Raw genomic sequence first — 20,115 nt, forward strand, 5'->3', positions numbered from 1 at the left:
ATCGCCGCTATTGCGAATTCACGCTTGTTTCCTTTGTTTTTTCCCAGGCCTGTATTTGGGGCCGGCCTTTATTTGTTTGTGTCAACCACGGCCCCGGCCATATTCGGAGACCCGGCTTTTAATTGACTACCGGCCACTATTAGAGGAAATACGGTAATATTTATTCCAGCATTTATTCCAGCGTCTTTGCACTCTGCACCATTGCACTACTGTCCCAGTGTTGTTTACATATGTGTATATATATACATATATATATACTATACTTTTTTATACTTTCTTATACTTTTTTTTATATATATGCATATTTGTTCATCGTACTTAGATGTTTAGGTTTGTCCATTTTGTTGTCCTTGTTTTTAGCTGCATATTTATTCTGTGTAAGTACATTGTGAGCAACGAAAAACCTGGAGTCAAATTCCTTGTATGTGTACATACTTGGCCAATAAAGCTAATTCTGATTCTGATTCTGATGAATAGCAGGAAGAGCAGAAGGTGTATTGTGAGTAAAGTAAGAAAGTGAAAATTTTACAACAGTAATAAGTAATAAAGTAAGAAAATATGTAAAAGACATAGAGAAGCAGAAGAGTTGCATGTGTAAGGAAAGCAGCATTGGAGCAGACCTAGTGTAAAAGCAAGCAGAGCACTAGTGTCAAACAAACGTCCATAACTCAAAAACTATACATCATATAGCTTATATATTTACACTGTGAGAGCAGAAGCAGTAGCTGAGCATTTTGATGTGTAATATATGTATGTAGTGTTAAAACTGTGTGAATTATGTTTAATAAATGTGTATATTTAGTAAAAGGCACAGCCTGTAAAGTCTGTAGAGTGGCTAGAGTGTGTGATGACATCACACACTCTACCTGGGCTCCATTGACTCCCATTATAAAGGTTGAAAAAAGCATAAAACTTCAACTGTGATAACTCAAAAAGTGCGCAAAAATATCAAAAAGCTGAATAAGAGATAAAGTACTAAAAGAGGTGACCTGTTTAAAGTTTGTATAAAGTTTGTAGCTTAAAGTATAAAAGAGTAGATAGAGTTCAAAAAGGGCTGGGTTTGAACATTCCACCCATTTACTTACACTGTAAGAAATGTGAGTAGTATGAAAGTATGAAAGGTATAAAAAAAAAATGAAAATTTGTTAATGTCCTAAATGAGCTGAACATTTTGAAGTTTGAATGAAGTTTCTAGCTTAAAGTATGAGTAGTATGAGAGTAGTTAGGTGCCAAAAAACGTACAGAAGAATAATAACTAGAAAAGGCTACATTTTCTTAAGAAGATTTGTGTGCTTGCTTCAGTTGAAAAGGTAGAAAGCTGAATTCATTACAAAGAGTTTAAATGTGTTTAAATTTTGAGTATTTGGATCTTAAGCAATTTATTTGATGGTCAAAAGTCCTGTAGTTATCAACACATGGAAGGATGTGTAATAATGTTTTCAAAAGGTCATAGTAGTATTGGCTGTACTAAAAGCAACAGTTGTAATATTAGTAGTAGAAGTAATACAATTAGCAGTAGTAGTAGTATTTGGGCTTTTAGTATTAGAGATAGTAGATGTAGCTACAATAGTAGTAGTAGTAGCAGTAGTAGTAGTAGCAGCAGCAGTAGTAGTACAACTGTAATAGCAGTAGTAGTTTCAGTGTTTGAAGTAGTTGAATTAGAAGTTTAAAATTGTTGTAGTAGGGTGTGTGTGTGTGTGTGTGTGTGTGCGTGTGTGTGTGTGGTGTATGTCTGTGTGACAGGTAGGACCTGCCCACTAGATAATTGACAAGTAGGACCTGCCCACTAGCTAATCACTGTCACCTGTGAGCTAATGAGAGGATAAAGATATATAATATTGTAATTGGGTTGATGCAATAACATCGCTTTTTCTTGTGGTATTTTCTATTATCCTACATCCCTTTTAATGCTGTTGGTTGGTTCCAGGCCCATTACCGGAGGGGAATCATTCTCTGTTGGTCCACTGGTGTGAGCGGGAGATAGTATCGGTGTTTAGTTTAATTCACACTTTGGTTTAGGTTCGGCTGTTCACTTTTGGTAGGTAGTAATTATCACCTACTGAATCACTATAGATTCACTTGTTTGATTTATGATCACTAACATGTGTAGATTGTTTTTGCTGTGCACTGAGTTCTGTTCACCAGCCACTCCCTTGTACTGGTGGTGGCAGAGCCCCTTTGCTCCGGTGGGTCCCTCTCCCCTTGATTTTTAACAAATCATAAGATTGATCTTAATGAAAATAAAGTGCAATTTTAAGAAGGTTCTTAGATTTTTCCACGCGTTGCCCAAAACAGCACTTAAGCTAAGAGCGTCTTACCTTAAGTGCATGTTTGCTCATGTTCCATTACTTTGTGCTTCACCCTGCGTTGTGCAGCTGATAACCAATCACACACAGAGGAGGAAGGTCTTTGGGAGGAATTGAATGACAGAGAGAGCGCACATTGGGCTCTGGAAACCACTTTTGACAGGTATGTGTAAATGTAGGCTACAGTTAGTCGCGCTGTCCAGTTTTGAAATGCATAGTTGTTTATGGTTGATTGTAGGCTTACTGCATTAATTTCCACACAAATAGGCCTTTTGTCAAAACCTTGAAAATACACAAAATAACATGTTTTGCTGCTTAGGATACTGATAGGTTACATTTAAAAAAATAAAGACAGTAGCGCAGAAACAGAGGAGATGGTGATATGACAACATTGTACCAGGTAAAACACAATATTGAGTAGGCTAAGCCTGGGACTCAAGTGTTCTCACTGTATTGTTATTATTGAGCATGTTGCCAAGTTATTCAAAGTTTCTTTTAAACAGCCCCCAACACACACACACACACACAGCCACAAATCACCCATTTTGTATTTTATTTCACTTTTTCCCCACTTAACCCAGTTGCTGAAGTTCATTAAATCAACAATGAAAGTCCTGATTATGCCCTGAAAACTACAGCCTGCTTTTTACGTAGCCTAGTTTTTAAATATGTTTGCAATTGGTGTTTTTCACTCTACTAAATATTTTATCATGGTCACTTGACTTGGACTCGTCTGCTGTGAGACTCGACTTACTTGCAACCTGACTGCTTCAAGACTCGACTTGACTTGAGACTTGAAAGCAAAGACTTGATCAGATTTAAACTGGTAAAACCCCGGAGCAATTGCTTATTCAAAAATAGGCTTTTGAATGCATTGCTTTATTGCTTTACGCACCTTTAGCTTTTGTTTTGGAGTAAACTTGATAACTGGCTGGGCTGGCGTGGATGGGGATAGCTGGTAGCCTATAGGCTGCCTAATGATGAGCCAACCTAACGCTGGTGACTTTTAAGTAATGAAAAAAATAAATCACTTTGGTGTAAATGTTTCCATATAGGCCTAAATGTTGTCTAATCAGCCTTAAAGCCGGCTTTCCAGCTTCACCGGGATGTAAGAAGCAAACAACTAAGATAAATTAGAGAAATTGTGTGGCTGAGTTCAGAAAATAAATACAAATAATACATGTACAGTATATGAATAGAGTTAAATAAAACGAGTAGCTTACATTTATTTCTATGACTTTGATGTGTTCTTTATGTTACACATGCACTGCAGCCGCCAGCATACAAATTCATTTTTTATATCCCAATTCTTGGTTTTCATTATATATATATATAGAGATGTTTTTTCATTTTTATAAATATTTAAGATTATTAATGATGCCTTTTTGTCTGTGTATTGTACCTGCAATTATGAGAAAACCTATATTCATGGCCTCCACCCAGTTACGCTACAATGATCAGTAAGACAGAAAGTCAACTTTCTCAATACGTTCCGTTAAGTTAGTTTGGTTAAACAATCTGAGTGAAGAAGGCCTACGTTCATCTCTTCTGTGAACAAAGAAAACCCACTCTTCCATGCCAGATCCCGGTACCGGGTCTGGAGACTACTCTAAATTACTACAAAGTAAAAAAAAATAAATGCTGTGGACGCTGTCCACATTTTGTCCAACAATGTCTGATAGGATATAATAGCAATATTTGTGTGAAGAATTCCCTGTAAGTCTCCTTTTTCTGCGGCCGTCACACTCTCTCCTCCCTTTATGATTGTCCTTCCCAATTGTGCAATCCTTAGAACCAGCTTGGATACACGAGGTGCGCGTATCACAAGTAACACACACCCAGGAGATCGCTGTGAATGGAGGAAGAGGTCTGACAGCCTCGATTGAATCTGGATCTTCAGTTTAACAATTGTCTTTTTGCCAATGTAAGTTGAGTTATTACATTAATTTGCACTAGGAAATACAGTCAGATCAATGTCTGCTAAATCTTATACGGCCAACGCAATTCATACGCCACGTCATCATTCATTCAGTTTGTTTGTGATACGGGACATTCAAACCACATATCATCGGTCACCAAGCATGCCAATCATATCCCACCCTCAGCCCATACCTCTGAACCCAGTGAGTGGGCATCAAATAACCAGCAAAAATTTAGTTGTAAAAGCCCTCAAACTGCAAGAGACGGTAGCATTAGAACCCAGCTGGAAAAATAATCCGCTCACTCCTCTGCACATGGGATCATTGCTATCATGGTGTTATCCACTGTCTAATTTCATGTTCTAGCCAGGTACGCTGCAAAGAAAAAGAAAAGCAAAGAAAAAAAGCTTTGAAAGGAAAACTTAAAAAAATTTCCCATGTCATTGTAATGGCATGGTCAGCAGTCACAGACCTGAAGACATCTTGACTTGCAATTATAAAGACTTACAGTAAGACTTGACTTGTGACCTGCCCTGAAAGACTTGTGACTTGACATGGACTTGCCTCGAATGACTTGAGACTTGACTTGGACATGCACCAAAAGACTTGAAAACAGCTCTGGTGTGAACGTTTGTCTGTTTAGAAGCAGTATTACTAGTAGTTGTAGCAGTAATACTAACAGTAGTAATACTAATAGAAGTTGAAGTGTGTAAAGCAGTTGAAAGTAAAGGAATTTAAGTAGTTTAGTAGTAGTAGTACAAATAGTAAAAGTAACAGTAACAGTAACAGTAAACAGCTAGAGTGGAGTAGAGAGACTGCCGACACTGTAGTAGTACTAGTAGTAACAGTAGTCATAATAGTAGTAGCAATAGTTATAGTAGCTGCACTACAGTATTACAATTACAATTACAATTTCCCATTTGGCAGAAACATATTAGTAGTAGAAGCAGCAGTAGTACTACAGTAATAGTAGTTTTGGTGTAGTTGAACTAGTAGCTCAAAATAGTAGCAGTTGCAGTATGTGTGTGTGGTGTACGTCTCTATACTAGAGATGCACCGATTGGAATTTTCTTGGCCGATTCCGATTTTTTAAAAGTCTGACCTGCCGATTCCGTTTTTGGCCGATTCCGATTTTCTTTGCTTCTAAGAACTATAATTGACCGCATACAAAAATATTTGTAACTTTTCTTTAATGGAAAATTAAAATTCAATTGTATGTTCATAATAAACATTGACTATTAATAACTTAAATTTTCTCCAAAACTGCACGAGGTTACAGGACTCTCACTCAAACAAATCTCAAAATAATAAAGTGCTCCAGGTTACTGGACAGAGCTTTTTTTGTACAAATAAAATCCAACGGAAAATGAATTGCGGTATATCCCACTTTATCTAACATGTTTTACTTTCCCAAAAGAAAACAGGTGCAACAGATCTATATAACAACACACCTAATGTCATTTATTTACATCGAAAGGTTATCCATGGAGCCTAGCCCAATGTAATGGAGATTTAAAGAGTCATAGTGCCATCTTGTGGTGAAAAAAAATGATTTTTTTGTTCCGCTGAGATCGGGAGGTAGCTAGTTTCTCCCACACAGTAAGCAGGCTGACCAATATCATGCATGTGATAAACTGAGGCTTGAAAAATAAAATCTATACAATTATATCATATCGCCGTTTATTTCCATGCATATGTGCGAGCTCTGTCCATCTGACAGCCGTCTGTTCTGTCGGCGGAGAGAGAGACACAGAGAGTATGGTGGTTTCAGTGCATCGGCTGACTCTTCCAAGAGTTTCCCGTGGGCACGGTGCCGATGCGTCACCGGGTGTCCGGCGAATGGGTTTTTCGAACGGGCTTGGATCGGGACGATCAATGCGGGCGTGGTGGAGAGGACAGCGGCGGAGGAGATGGGACGCGCTGGAACAGAGATCAGTATGGATGTATGGACTATTATTTTGTATATTAACAGTTGTCTTAAATTCACCGGTCATGGCCGATCAGCTGAAACCGGTCACCAGCCGATTGATCGGTGCAACTCTACTCTATACGTGTGGTGTCTGGACATGTGTGTGTATGTGTTAGTATGTGTGTGAACATGTGTGTGTATGTGTTAATGTACGTCTCTATATATGCATGTGGTGTGTGGACGTGTGTGTGTATGTGTTAGTATGTGTGTTAACGTGTGTGTGTGTATTTAGCAGCAGTATTACTAGTAGTTGTTGCACTAATACTAACAGTATGCAGACCATGCCTCAATACAAGGCTTAATATCTCAAAAGCTGTAAGTGGTATCACTTAGATATTTAAACACACTGTTGGGCAGTACAGTAATGTGATTACTTTTTTCGGTAACGAGTAGTGTAAGGGATTACCATTTCAAATTCAGTAATTACATTACAGTTACTAATCCCAGTCACACTCCATTACTGTGTTACTTAAGCCTGAACCCCCCTCAACCTTTTCTGTTTTCTCCTTTGAAATTTTTGAAGCTTTTTTTTTCCTCCCCAAATCCCTGTTTGTTTTTTTCCCTCACGTGTATCTTAAGGACATGCACAAGCCGGTTTACGTCGGCTACTACCTAAAAAAACAAAACAAAAGATGAAGGGTGAGGGAGAGACACAGACTTTCAGCAGCTAGACGTTTTCCCATTACTTTGAAGTCTAGGATGTCAAGGATCTCAGTCAAGGATGCAAAGAACATTATCGTCCGTTGTAAACTCTGTGTGGCAGCAAACCGCTTTCCACAGCGAAAAACACAACATCCAATTCATCAAAGCATCTGATACGCAACACAGCGATGAGAAACTCAGGGGAAAACAACCCAACAAGGACGATGAATGTACTCTGACTAAACAACAGAAGCTAAACAGAAGCTGGATTTCAGAGCAGGACACGGTGGTGGACAGCTACTTAGCAGAAAAAGAAGTGATGGATTATTTGAAGTCAGGAGGATTTAGGATTGAGACACCCAACCAGTTCTCAAACATCAAAAACATTTTAAGTACAATACCCCGACCCTATCTAGTGCCTGTGGAGCGGCTGTTCAGTTTAGGAAGTTTGCTGCTCCCCTCCAGAAGGAACAGACTGTCTGACAACAGGTTAGAGAAGCTTGTCCTTATGAGATACGATCGTTGTTTCACTTCTGAACAGTAGGCCTAGCTGTGGTCAGCAGCTCTGCTCTTACTAGCTGTCCTCATCGTTTCAATGAATCGTTTTGGGTTTTTTTTTTCAAATCCTATCACTTAGATCAGGGGTCAGCAATTAGGTTCAACCATGGGCCAGTTTTTTCATGATTTTTCATTGGGGGGCCGTTACGCAGGCCTACATGTTTTTTTTATTTATTTATTTTAATTCATTTACGAATTAAATAGATTAAATAGATTTATAACAGTGTTAAAGACTGTATCTGAGGGGGAATAAATGGCATCAACACACCATGTCTGTTTGACTGCCAACCATTTGTGTTTGTGAAGAACAAATCTGTTATGGTTATATAGGCTAAAGCTGTGGAATTAAAACAGTTGTTAGAATTCACACATTAAACTTTAATATCTGGTAGGTTTAATTTCAGCACCATGCACTGTTCAAATAGCAGCCTTAGTTTTATGGTGTGGGGGATAAATGTATAGCTGTAACAAGGTTATATTGCAATAATTGGGATTTACAGGAGCCTTGTGTTTATGTTATCTACAGTAGATTTGTGAAAAAAATATGTAAAAGATTTGATGTAAACTATTATAGTCAAAACTTTCATCAGGGGGCCAAATATTTTTTCTGCAGGGCCGAATTTGGCCCACGGGCCGCTATTTGCCTACCACTGACTTAGATATTTACAAAGTAAAAACAAAAAAGTTAAATCTTTTGGTCTAAATATAATAGAAAAGCTAAAAAGAACTTTTAGCCATGTTACAAATAACAAATTTGGCATTTTACAGGAAATTAACATAACTCTTTGGTGACATAACAGGACAAAAACATAGATTTTTGTCAGTGTGACTGTAAAACATGAAGTTTGACTGTTTCCCTGGGGCTAGCCCGAGTTGTGTTGCTCAGATTGTGCTGTGCTTGGTAATGTTGGAAAGAGGAGAGAGACTCTGGCCTGAAGAGATGCCACAACAAGGGGCCATTACTGCACCTTATGAATCTCTGAACCCTTGTTACTTGATTTCCTGGAGATGAGAATATGTAGTACAAGTGAGAACAGAACACTGGACAACAGCGTATCTGGACTGGACAACACATATCTTTACTTTTTTTTTTAGTATATTTGTTATAGAAGAGAATTCTAGGCTGCGGTTGAATAGTCTTTTTGCTTAGGAAGGTTCCTAACTGATTGAAATGACCCGGAAGTATCTAAGTGGCAGCCATGATTAGAACTGTTCGAATTCTCTAAACGCTAAGGAAAGGTGCTTCAATGCTTCCTTACTTAGCTCCTTTAGCATAGGATACACTGGACCATCCTTTACGAAAGGAAAGGAGATAGTGCCGCCCCACAATTCCTTGCGACGCACCATTCGGCCGTTCATGAAAACAAACGATCATGACCGACAAGGGACGCAGATCATCAGGCAAGTTACCGTTGCTTATTAAGCATTTTCCATCTTATGCCATAACTTGCTAATATGTTTTGAACTTTCAACAATATGTTAAACCCATAGGCGAACTATAAACGCTACGTTGCTGTTGTAAAATGATCAAAGTGAAGTTAACGCTGTAGCGTAACCTCTGCTCAGTTTGCATTCGTTATTTCTTCATTCTGAGTGTTGTTGTATTGCAGCCTTTAAGAATATCATTCATTGATTTTTGCACAGATGCTGAAACCCTTGCCTTACTGTAATAAAGGCCTGTATCAGCCATAATAAATTCAAAGCACAATAAAGTCAACATTTCAAGGTGTTAACTGAGTTGTGTGGTGGTTCTTAAGCTATTATATGCATAGGCTTATAATCAGATCATAATCAGCATATCGACCATAACACAGAAGTCTGTCTTTCAAGAAAAAGGGATATGAGACGTTTTTAGCCAGATGATGTTTTTAATTCAACATGTTGTAGATGTTAGTAGATTTGTAGGCCTAACATGTTATGCCTGTCTTGCATGAATTTAACAATTATTTTCATACAATCATACTAATTGGGATTCATGTCGATAAATATGAGTGGACAGGAGGGTGAGCGTGAGCAACCATTCTAAATGTGACAACCATTTCGTTTCACTTTTATGACTAGTAGCCTATATTCCTTTTTTATTTCAATTCCAACCTTGAAGCAATACTTTTCACCGGGTCATCCACGTTTATATAGCCTGCATGAAACATCACGGTAAGAACGCACGGGGCGAAGTATCTAGGATGCGCTTTTAGTAGTCCATCATCGGAACATTGTAGTTTCCCCACGGCAGACCCACGTCATTAACATCCGCCGTCGCATAATTACGTAGCCTAGTGTAAGTGCAGTCGGATTCTCTTAGCACCGCGTTTTTTTCCTAAGTCCTTATGAATTCTCCGTCCCATCTTTCCTTGACCTCATGACGTTTTCCAACGAGGTCAAGGAAAAGTGGTTAGGAATAGGAGTTAGGACGTATTTTTTTGACTATTCGACCGCAGCCCTACTCTCTAGCTACCTTTGGCTATTGGTCAAAGTTTATATTAGATGACTGAAGACATCAATGACACTTTCCCCACTCCCCTCAAGGTATCTGCAATAGGTGACTATGGCAGGCTCACCTCAAACTTTTGGACAACCAATGGCATAAGATATGACCCTGCCTGCAAACCCCCCAAGGCAGGGGTGCCCCATTCACCAGAGCCCTACTGCATATGTTTACTGCATCTTTTTACATATATATTTCAATTATTAGCCTGTTTATGTTTCTTGATTTTAAAATGCCTATTCTTTGTTGCAATTAAGGCGCATTTGCCAATGAGAGAATAATAATGACCTATAAGTGGTAGAAAACGCAGGAGTAGAGCAGCAGGATCAGGTGAATGCAATAAAGTGTGAAAAGTGAAAGTTTTTTGGGGGGTTTTTTTTGGGTTACTGTGGTGATATGGCTTGGACCCATACAATGTAGGGGGGTTCGGGGGCATCCTCCGACGGGAATAAATGTTTTCACAAAACAGCTGCAATAACTAGTTTTTGCAACTTTTCGAACAAGATTTTATATTCAAATGGAACACAATTGAGTTAGAAATAACTGTTAGGAAATGTAAACCAGACTCAGTAACCAAACAGTAAACAACTGTTGCCTGTTGGACTGAAATAAAGAAATGGCCCCAGAAATTGATCCACATCTGCCCATCACAACCAACCCAAATACCCACTGCCGCCAATCAAAGCAGAGCCAGCTGCGCAGTCTGCTCTGCTGGTAACATAGCAAAGCTAGTATCAGATTCAAGATGAAGGGTTGAGCAGTAGCTCAGGGGCAGGCAGCAGGTCTCCCACAGTTGAAGCTCAGGTAATATTATGACTTTGAGGGCAGATGCACTCAAAGGTCGGAAGGTCGAAATTACTTTACAATCTCTGTTAAAGTGCTTGCATTAATCCACCACCACAACATGGACCCTATGCGGGGGCTTTTCCCACAGGGCACAGTAAGTTATCGGTTAGGCATGACGTTACTACTAGTGGGAAAAGTTTGCTTTAGTATACAGTGCTCACCTGGTGAACTTCCATGGTAGCCACAGTGAAATAACTGAAAATGATTTGATGTTTTGACAAAGAGCCACTTGGATTCTCCTCATAAAACTCAATCTCCTGTAAGGACTGGGTAGGTGCTGATAACTACATGATACCTATTAGGCGTAGCTATAACACTGATTACCTCTGAGGTTCTTCACTGGGAAATTATCCCCATATCCTGTAAGTACTGGGTAGCAACTGATAATTATAGTGTCGGTACTGATAATAATAGAACAAACTGGATTATACCTCCTGGGAGATGTAAATGTAACTACTGTCTGACTAATGGGCACTAAACACCAGGTAACTTCCACAAATTCTATTGACGGTACTCATATTCGTCTTGCAATAATCGACAGCTACCCTGTTCTTTCAGCACCGTATGTTGAAGTCATACCGATTTTATTATAGTTAAAACAGTTTCAGCACTACAACCTCAAATTGGAAAAAAAAGATGTGGGTGTCGGCCTAATAAAATCAATACTTTTAAAACATTTGGAGTACAATTTCAGATGACTAACTTGCATTGCTAATTGAGAGGTCTTTTCTAAAGACATTGGGAGAGTGTCCATACTATACTAATTGCATGTGACTGTACGGTGGTCGCAATTAGTCAAAAAGGCCCAAATTAACCTCAGTGACAGTCAGAACCACAGAATTTGGAAGGGGACGGTCTTTCCCATTCTAATCAACGCTCCTGGATGGTCAGAGTAGCGGCCATTTTTATGTGTACCATTCCTACATAAAACTTCCTTGGTACCGTTGACTTAGCTTCCATATAAACCGGCTTACGGCAAGATGCAGCAAGGACCACACAGAGGAAATCTGGCGTTGCGGTATCTCCATGGCTTTGCTGTCAGCGGGGAGGCTTCTCAAGGATTTTTGGACCAATTGGGTTTAATCGTGCTATATTACTGTTGGTAAGTCGTCTCATTTTATTAATTAAACGTTCGTCTTATAACATTACAAAGCTAACCCACTCACCAGCCAAACTTCCGTTGTCACCATAGAAACCAACCACAGACGCCATTTTTTGGTGTACCAGCCAAAATACCATAGAAAACAGTGGAAAGACCTTTCTATCCATTCAAATTCTGTGGTCAGAACAGAGAAGTGCCCTCTGGAGGCCACGAACAGAAGGACAGTAGCTTTCATTATCAAAATGATAGGAAACGGATAGCAACAATTTGTGAAGGTTATAGTTTATCCAGCTTTTAATTTACCGCTGTATTACATTATACAACTAATGATGTGATGTGGAAGTGAGCATTACAGTAAATCTAGTTAGCTATAAGCACTTTGATAGGCTAACTCATGTAAGCTATCATATTTCGAGAGACATCAAGACACAGTTTATATTTATTTAACAAGTTTAATAATTCATTTAAACAGAAAAAAAACAGAATTGACAACAACTTATACACAACAACTTATACAATGTATTTTTATAATCTCATTTTAATCACTTTTTTTTTTTTTTTTAAACCTCTGGCAGAAAAATGTTGGTGACCTGTCCCTCGTTGTATGAGAGGGTCACCTGGCAGGCCTGACGGGACAGACTGGTCCAAGTTGAGGAAACTGTGGTTCTTCGCACACCTATACCAAGAGACAGGTGCGTAGGGCAGGACCGGGAAGTCTGCAGAACATAAAAAGAGATTGTCACACTGTCTGTACTTGCAATTAAAACATTTATTCGCAACGTTTCAGTACTGAGACCTTCGTCTGGCAAAAAAATGTTCAAATCTCTGGCAGAAAAATGTTGGTGACCTGTCCCTCATATGAGAGGGTCACCTGGCAGGGGACATTTGCCAGGCCTGACGGGACAGACTGGTCCAAAACATCCCTGGTGATGGTGATGGTTGTGTCATCATACAGGAGGAGCTCAAGGTCCCCGGAGTCCAGCTCCCTTGTGCCCCAGATATTGACCTCCCTCCTCTCACTGATGACAATCTATTGAGAACAAACATGTTATTATAAGTGTTTTGTCCATACATACATAACCTTTTTAAAAGTTTTATTGTTTTTCAAATCTCTCAATGAAGTAGTCCATTAGAAGTTTAGTAGGCTACAACACAAAACAGACAAGTAGACTATCATAAATAAAATACATCATATGTACTGTATATATTAGTTACCTCAACTTGGGTAAAGTTACTCGAGTTAAGAATACCCATGAAGGGGATTGTTTCCCCCTCATATGGATCATTCTGACAGGCCTCTTGCCAGAGGGCAACCTGTATTTCTGCTCCATCCTTTAATGGTAAAATAGGCTTCATTAAGCATTGGTTTAGAAATTGTACAGAATGATCTAAATGCACACCACAATCATGTGAAGAATATGAAATTTCAATTTTCAATTCATATTAAGGCTAAAAATTTGTATTTTCTGTAAAGTTTTGATATATAAAATATAAATAGTTTGAAATGAATGTGAGCATTATACAAGAACGAAAGATGGCATTTAAATTATTCTCTACCTCATTAATCTTCAGGTTCCTGACAGGAACTGCCTGGCCCCTTTCTCCCTCATGCCTCCTAATAGGTTCCATCTAAATGTTAAAAAAGTGGGGGAAAATGGACTGTGTAGGTTAAGCTCAAAATGGAGTTAAGCATCAGTGTGGCATATATATATACAGGGGATGGACAAAACAACGATAACACCCTACAATGTAACACAATTCAATACATGCTCATTATCTTGTCATTGAGATGTTGCGTCAACTCTATGGTCATTTTTGAGAGTCCAGTTTAGATTCCATTTTAGAGTCCAGTTCTTGAAGTTTAAGAGAAGATAATCATCACTTTTGAGTCACTATAATTGAAAATACAGTTTCAGTGGGGTTTTCCAGTCCATTTTTACTATGGAAGTCAATGGAGAAATTGGACAGGAAAAGCATTTCAAATTCTATCTTTTCCCAAACTGATGGGAGGGTGATGATTTATATGTACTCTGAAACTTCAAAAACTGGATGCTTATGTCATCCATAAATGAACCATACTGTATATCCCAAGCTGTGTTAAAGTATTCTGATGGACAGTCCACCCTACACCCTCAAGTCCCATTAAGGGACCTGGTCTCAGCTGTGTTAGCAAGAAAGACAAATTTAAAAAGAAAAAAAAAACATTTAAATGGAAAACATTGATCAGAACTATATAAATATGACATCTAAATAATAGATGATAAGAAATGTTGAGTAACGTTTTGCTAGTGTGCCCAAACAAAGCAAACTTATGCTAAAAAGAATTCTGTTACTTTAAGTATATGCTTTAACATACATTTCTACGCATTTGTTTTCACTTTAATGGAACAGATTGCTTGGCATAGACAAAAAATCCTGAATACATGTATTTTGAAATAACTTCATGCACTTGCACAATAAAATGTGCAAAAAGTCAAGGGGGGTTAATACTTTTGCAAGGCACTGTATACACACCTCAAAATAAATTAGGGGCTGGCTAAAACGGCGTTCCCATGCATGAAAATGCACAAAATGTGGCACATAGCTCCAGTCCCATGCCAAATGACACTCATTTGAGTATGGGGCAAATAGTCCAGATGGTGGTGCTACAGCAGCAGTCTAAAATTTGTAATGAAACTTAATGGAAACCATTGTGGTCAATGGAAAATAGAACATTTTAAACATCAGTTTTTCACTCATGGAGCATTTAATCTGTGTAAAAATGAATCACAGACATCTCTATATTGGCAACATAAGGGATCCAAATGATCAGAATTTTATCTTGAAAACTGAATTTTTGACACTAGTTTGAAATATGCCTTTATATTAATGGACAGATGTTATCATGCACCCTGGTGATTGTCTTAGTCATATTGTGAAGCCACCTGCTGTCAAGTCACTCAGCTCGACAATTTCTTGACTTGCCCTTGGTGTCAAAGGTTGTGAATTCAAGTCCTTGGTTTCTTACTCTTTCTTTTACTTGTTTTCAGTGTTGGGAATAACGTGTTACAAAGTTACTGTAATTACACTACTTTTGGCAGTAACTAGTAATGTAACTAATTACTTTTTCAAATTAGTAACGCAATTACAATTACTGAAATTTAAATGGGCTCGTTACTGGATTATCCGGTTTATGATCATCCGACTTTACGGTGGTGCAAGTGAATCAAAAGACTACCAACCTCCCTGGCGACTTTATTTCTTAAAAGCGACTAGCGACAAATCTGGCGACTTTTTCTGACCATGGGAAGCAATGTTAATGTGTTGAATCCCAAAGCATTTGGCAATAAATTGGTATGGCTGATGCTGGTTTTCTGTACTTGCTTGTCTAATCCAGAGAGGTCTGATGATCACAGCGCTTCCCACAGCAGGGACTGTAGGATAGGGTCCGCTTGTAATTGCTACCGGCGTACGCCGAAGCTAGCCTGGGTGGGCAGAGTCAGCACTTATATTAAAATGGGCTACTCCGTGGCGTGCAACAAGTGCAGCATTATATTTTGATATGCAAATTATCGTATGACATCATCTGGCGACTTCTAGCGACTTTCTGAGCAGCCAATAGCTACTTTCCTTGGAAAAGATTTGGCAACACTGCTACCGGTGTGGTAACTTAGCCCACACAGTGTACTAATGCTTGATTTGAGGCCTGCCGAGGCTACAATAAATACGCCTATCAAAACATATCTATTGTGTTTTATTGTTCCACTACTTACTTTTCATCATAGTGATAATGGGTACAATCAAGAGCGGATATTTCATTTCATTGTTGGGGGGGGACAATAAACAGAAAAAATTCTCAAGAGCAATTCCTGAAGGGGACATCAAAGGTGCCGCCAAAAGTACTGTTTTGTTAAATGTATATACTTAGAATCTAATTACATAGGGTAAGTTAATCTTAAATATTATATTATAAAAATATTACTGTTACCATCTACAAAAGATAAAGTATTTTGGTATGAAAACCCGCATTTTAATTTAACCAAGTATCCTGTATCATAAATACACATCTAGCATTTGTAACAAAACAAACCGCTTGAAAATCGGTCGAAAATTCAGCGAGTTATGATGATTTTAATTGTGGATAGACCTCCTGCCTCCATAGACATACATGCCATTAGGAGACGCGGCTGCCCCGTACCAATACGCTGACGCACAAGATTCAACCGCGAGGTAATGGAGCGAACAAAATGTAGTCTGGTTACAATTGTAAACGTGTTTTATTCTATTGAGTGGTAGAAATAAAGAAAAATGTCTGACACATCCTTTGTTTTAAGTTAACCTTTGCAAAGTAGCTACTTACTGGAGGTCAGCCACCACTGACACACTTCCAGAGATTGCTCCACAGACACTCAGGGCTAATGTGTGTGGGGGTTCGGTGATGGTAGGCAGTGGACCAAACCACTGTGAGGCATATGAGGGGGGGATGCAATCTTTCGAAACTTAAAAACGCATTGTTTTGCGTCTATAATTAGCACAAGTGCTTTCAATGCATATTATTATATTATTTAAAATTATATAGTTATGTTTACAAAGATATATTGAGGGGGACAACTCTCTGTTTTTCTCAAGAAGGGGGGGTCCGGAACCCCCGTCCCCCCCGTAATTTCCACCCATGGGTACAATGATAGATAAATTTTGACAGTTATCTTGTCCCACACTGTGCCACAGCACCACTAAAATAATATAGCTATGTGTAATAAGAGAATTGAAGCAGACATTTAAAAGTAACGCAAAAATTACTTTCCCTAGTAACTAATTACTTTTATTATGCAGTAATTGGTAAAGTAATTCAATTACTTTTTGAGAGAAGTAACTAGTAACTGTAACTAATTACTAATTTTCAGTAACTTGCCCAACACTGCTTGTTTTTATCTTTTACTCTTTTTCCACTTTTCTTTCTACCTTCTAACTACCATTAGTATTACTACTACTACTAGTACTGTTACTACTACTAGCAATACTATTACTACTACCTACCACGACTTTCTCCATTTCTACTAGTACCATTAGTACTGCTACTACTACTTAAACCTCCTAGTACACCTTAGCAACTACCTAGAAACACCCTAATAACCACCTAGAAACACTCTAGAAACCACCAGAAATACCCTACCAACCACCTAGAAACACCCTAGCAACCACCTAGTACACCCTAGCAACCACATAGAAAAACCCTAGCAACAACCTGGTACTACACAGCCACTGTAAATTGCTGCTTACTCTACGTCCAATCTTAATGTAAAAAATAAAAAAATATTTCCCTGTCTTCATAGATAAAACTTCTCCTTCTCCTTCTTCTACTTCAAAATCTCAGGATTGTATCTCAAAAACTGAATTTTTCAAAATTATTTGAATTCTGCCCTTATGGAAATCATGGTAGTCAATGGAAAATAGAGCGTTTTTCGCTCATGGAGTATTAAATTTTTTGTAAAAATGAATTACAGACATTTCTATGTTGTCTAGATAAAGTATGCAAATTCTCATAATTTTATCTTGAAAACTGAGTTTTTGACACTAGTTTGAAATCTGCCATTATGTGGATGGAGAGTCGTTATCATGCACCCTGGCCTTAGTCATAGTGAGAACCTATCTCCAGTTAAACCACTTCGATCATAGCTCAACAAGTTCATGGTGTCAATAGTTCTAGTCCTGGGTGATGCTGAGTAAACATGCTGAATCAGGCATTTTGTTGAGTGATATATAGACATATTTTAAAAGATATTATTCATTCTTTCTAAATTGCCTTCCCATGCATGACAACGCACAAAACTTGGCACATAGCTCCAGTCCCATGCCAAATGACACTCACTAAATCACTCATCACATCTCCCTTATCCTTGTTGTGCTTTTAATTCTATAGTTTACTTTTTGTTGTTTGAAATTTGTCAATGACTACATTTACATGGACTGCAATAATCCGATATTAACCCGATTAAGACAATACTCTGAATAAGACATTGCCATGTAAACAGCATTTTCTGATTACGTTAACCCGAATAAGGTCATAGTTGGAGTAAGCAATAATCAAATTAAGACATGTGGAGTATTCCGATCTTAGTTGCATTATTGAAGTGCATTGTAGACATGTATACACCTTAATCGGACTATGATGTTCCTGCTATCGGAGTTTTCACAGCATTTTGAGACACGTACGGCAATCAAACTGCTTGACGACGCATGCTCTAGCTTCCAGCGTTCCAGCGAGTGTTGCGAACTTGTTTGCACTTGACTTGTTTACCAAAGAAAAGATGACTGCCACCAGTAAAAAGAAGAGGGAAATGGATATCATGAAGTTTTTGGATGGGCACAAACATTGCAATGGGGATGTTTTCAAAAAGGTTGCTGACCGAATGAAGGAGGAGGGTTACGTGCGTTTGTCTGAACAAGTTTGCAACCGGTGGAAGATGGTAAAAAGCAGCTACTATGCCGCAAAGAAGCAGAACAACACTAGTGGCTGCAATCCTTCTACTTTCCCATACTTCGATATCATGAACGACATACTCGGTCATCGACCTTTATCCAACATATCGAGAGTGGAGTGGACGTTGGATTTGACGGTCTCGGAGTTGTAACGTTAGGTGATGAGGATTGCAGCGGGACCCTCGAATGCAACGGACGCTGGTAAGTTAGTTTAACGAGCTGGTTGTGTTAGTTCTTTTGCAAGTTATTAGTTAGCTAGCAGTATAGAGCAAACACTCTGGACATCGCAAATTATGTGTGTTTATGTCATCTAGAGAGCACTGCTGACGGAGACGCGTGTACTCCAGATCGCCAGGAGGACGTGGACGACGATGAAGAGGCCGCATCAGCAGAGACCACTGCTACATGGCTGAAGATAGCTCTTCAGCCATGGCACCAGAAGATATCGACCCAGCCAGTACAACAGGTGACTCGTTTTATGATGCAAATACTATCTCAATTGAATGTTATAACCTGCAAAAACCAGGAAAGTCAGAAACGGTTACAAAGAGAAGATAGATGGGTCAGGAGAATTTAGAGCATTACATTTAAAGAAGGAGAAAGGGAAGAGAAGAGCGCATCAAGAGAGAAACAGGGAGAGAGAGGGGGGGGAGCTGGGGTACTTTTGACTATCAGAAAAATAGGACAGGAAAAGAAGATGGCTGAATGACCCTGGCATCAACTCCTCGAGAGAGGGAGGGCTATATATAGATTTATAGATTTTAATCTAGGATGTCATAAAAGTCTTGCTAATCATGTATTCCTTTGACCCATCACGTTTTTCAGTTGTCATATTTGCATAGCTACTGTATATGGTAATTGTTTGTCCTAGTAGTTCAATCATATGTAGTGTAACAAATGGGGACACATAAAAGGTATGGTATTTTGAATTAGTCCAAGACTTTTAGCTGCATCACAGCTACCAAAGCCTGTCATGTCAACTGAAGTTTCTCTACTTTATTTATTGGAATTTACTGTATAGGTCGGTCTCAGAGGAAGAGGAACATGAAGCAGAATTGTGCCAGAAGCACTGTGTCTTCTCAGCACCAGCAGTTCCTGATGCAAACAGAGGCAGCAAAATGAGTGGGTCCAAGCCCAGATCCAACAAACACAGGAAAGGGATGAGAGGCTCCTTACTGCTTTAATTGAGAGCAATGCCCGTTCCAATGAGCGCATGGTATCACTCCTTGTTGAGGGATTCCGAAGCACCCAGCCCCAGCCGATGTTTGCACCTCCCCACTTTCAAGGGTATCACACACAGCCATCCAACTATCCCATGCATGGTCCTATTGTGTCCAGTCCTGTCTCAAACACACCCACTACTGATCATATGTCAGGGGAGGAAATTGACTATGCTCGATCATTTGCTCGCCTGTGAGTAGCCTACCATTAGGTTTTCTGAAAACCTAATTATGTAAAAAGTTAACTTATTGAATGCCTATATAGGCTTAGGTGTCTACACCTACAGTATGTTTACAGAAGTTTACCTCATATTTGCCTGTACTTTGGAGTACGCTATTTTGTATTGTATTATGTTAACTCTGTATTTTGAAGCTGGAAATAACTGAAAATAGGTTGTTTTTTTGTTTTGAGAGAAATATAACTTAACAGAAGTGAAACTTACAATAGGAAGACGTGTCTTTTGTTTTGTCCTTTAAAGTTTGAAATATACTCTGCACAAGAGAAGCTGGAAATATGCTCTAAATAACTGAAACCTGTTGGGTTTTTTGTGAAGAAATATTTCATTTAACAGAAGTGAACCTTACTATTTGAAGAGGTGCCTTTTGAAG

General features: G+C 38.8%; 1 protein-coding gene across 1 annotated transcript; it reads left to right on the forward strand.

The window, feature by feature from the left end:
• The first annotated feature begins 18,114 nt into the window (after positions 1-18,114).
• On the forward strand, positions 18,115-19,651 carry LOC139641254 (uncharacterized). The gene is given in 5 exon segments (XM_071515554.1): positions 18,115-18,370; positions 18,601-18,743; positions 19,370-19,389; positions 19,391-19,502; positions 19,625-19,651. Coding segments are annotated over 5 exon segments (558 nt in total).
• The last annotated feature ends 464 nt before the right edge of the window (positions 19,652-20,115 follow it).

The sequence above is a fragment of the Centroberyx affinis genome, unplaced genomic scaffold, assembly GCF_046629955.1.
Source record: "Centroberyx affinis isolate AG114_WGS23_722 - 3 ecotype Tasmania unplaced genomic scaffold, CSIRO-AGI_Caff_v1 ptg000029l_1, whole genome shotgun sequence".
NCBI classification, from domain to species: Eukaryota; Metazoa; Chordata; class Actinopteri; order Beryciformes; family Berycidae; genus Centroberyx; species Centroberyx affinis.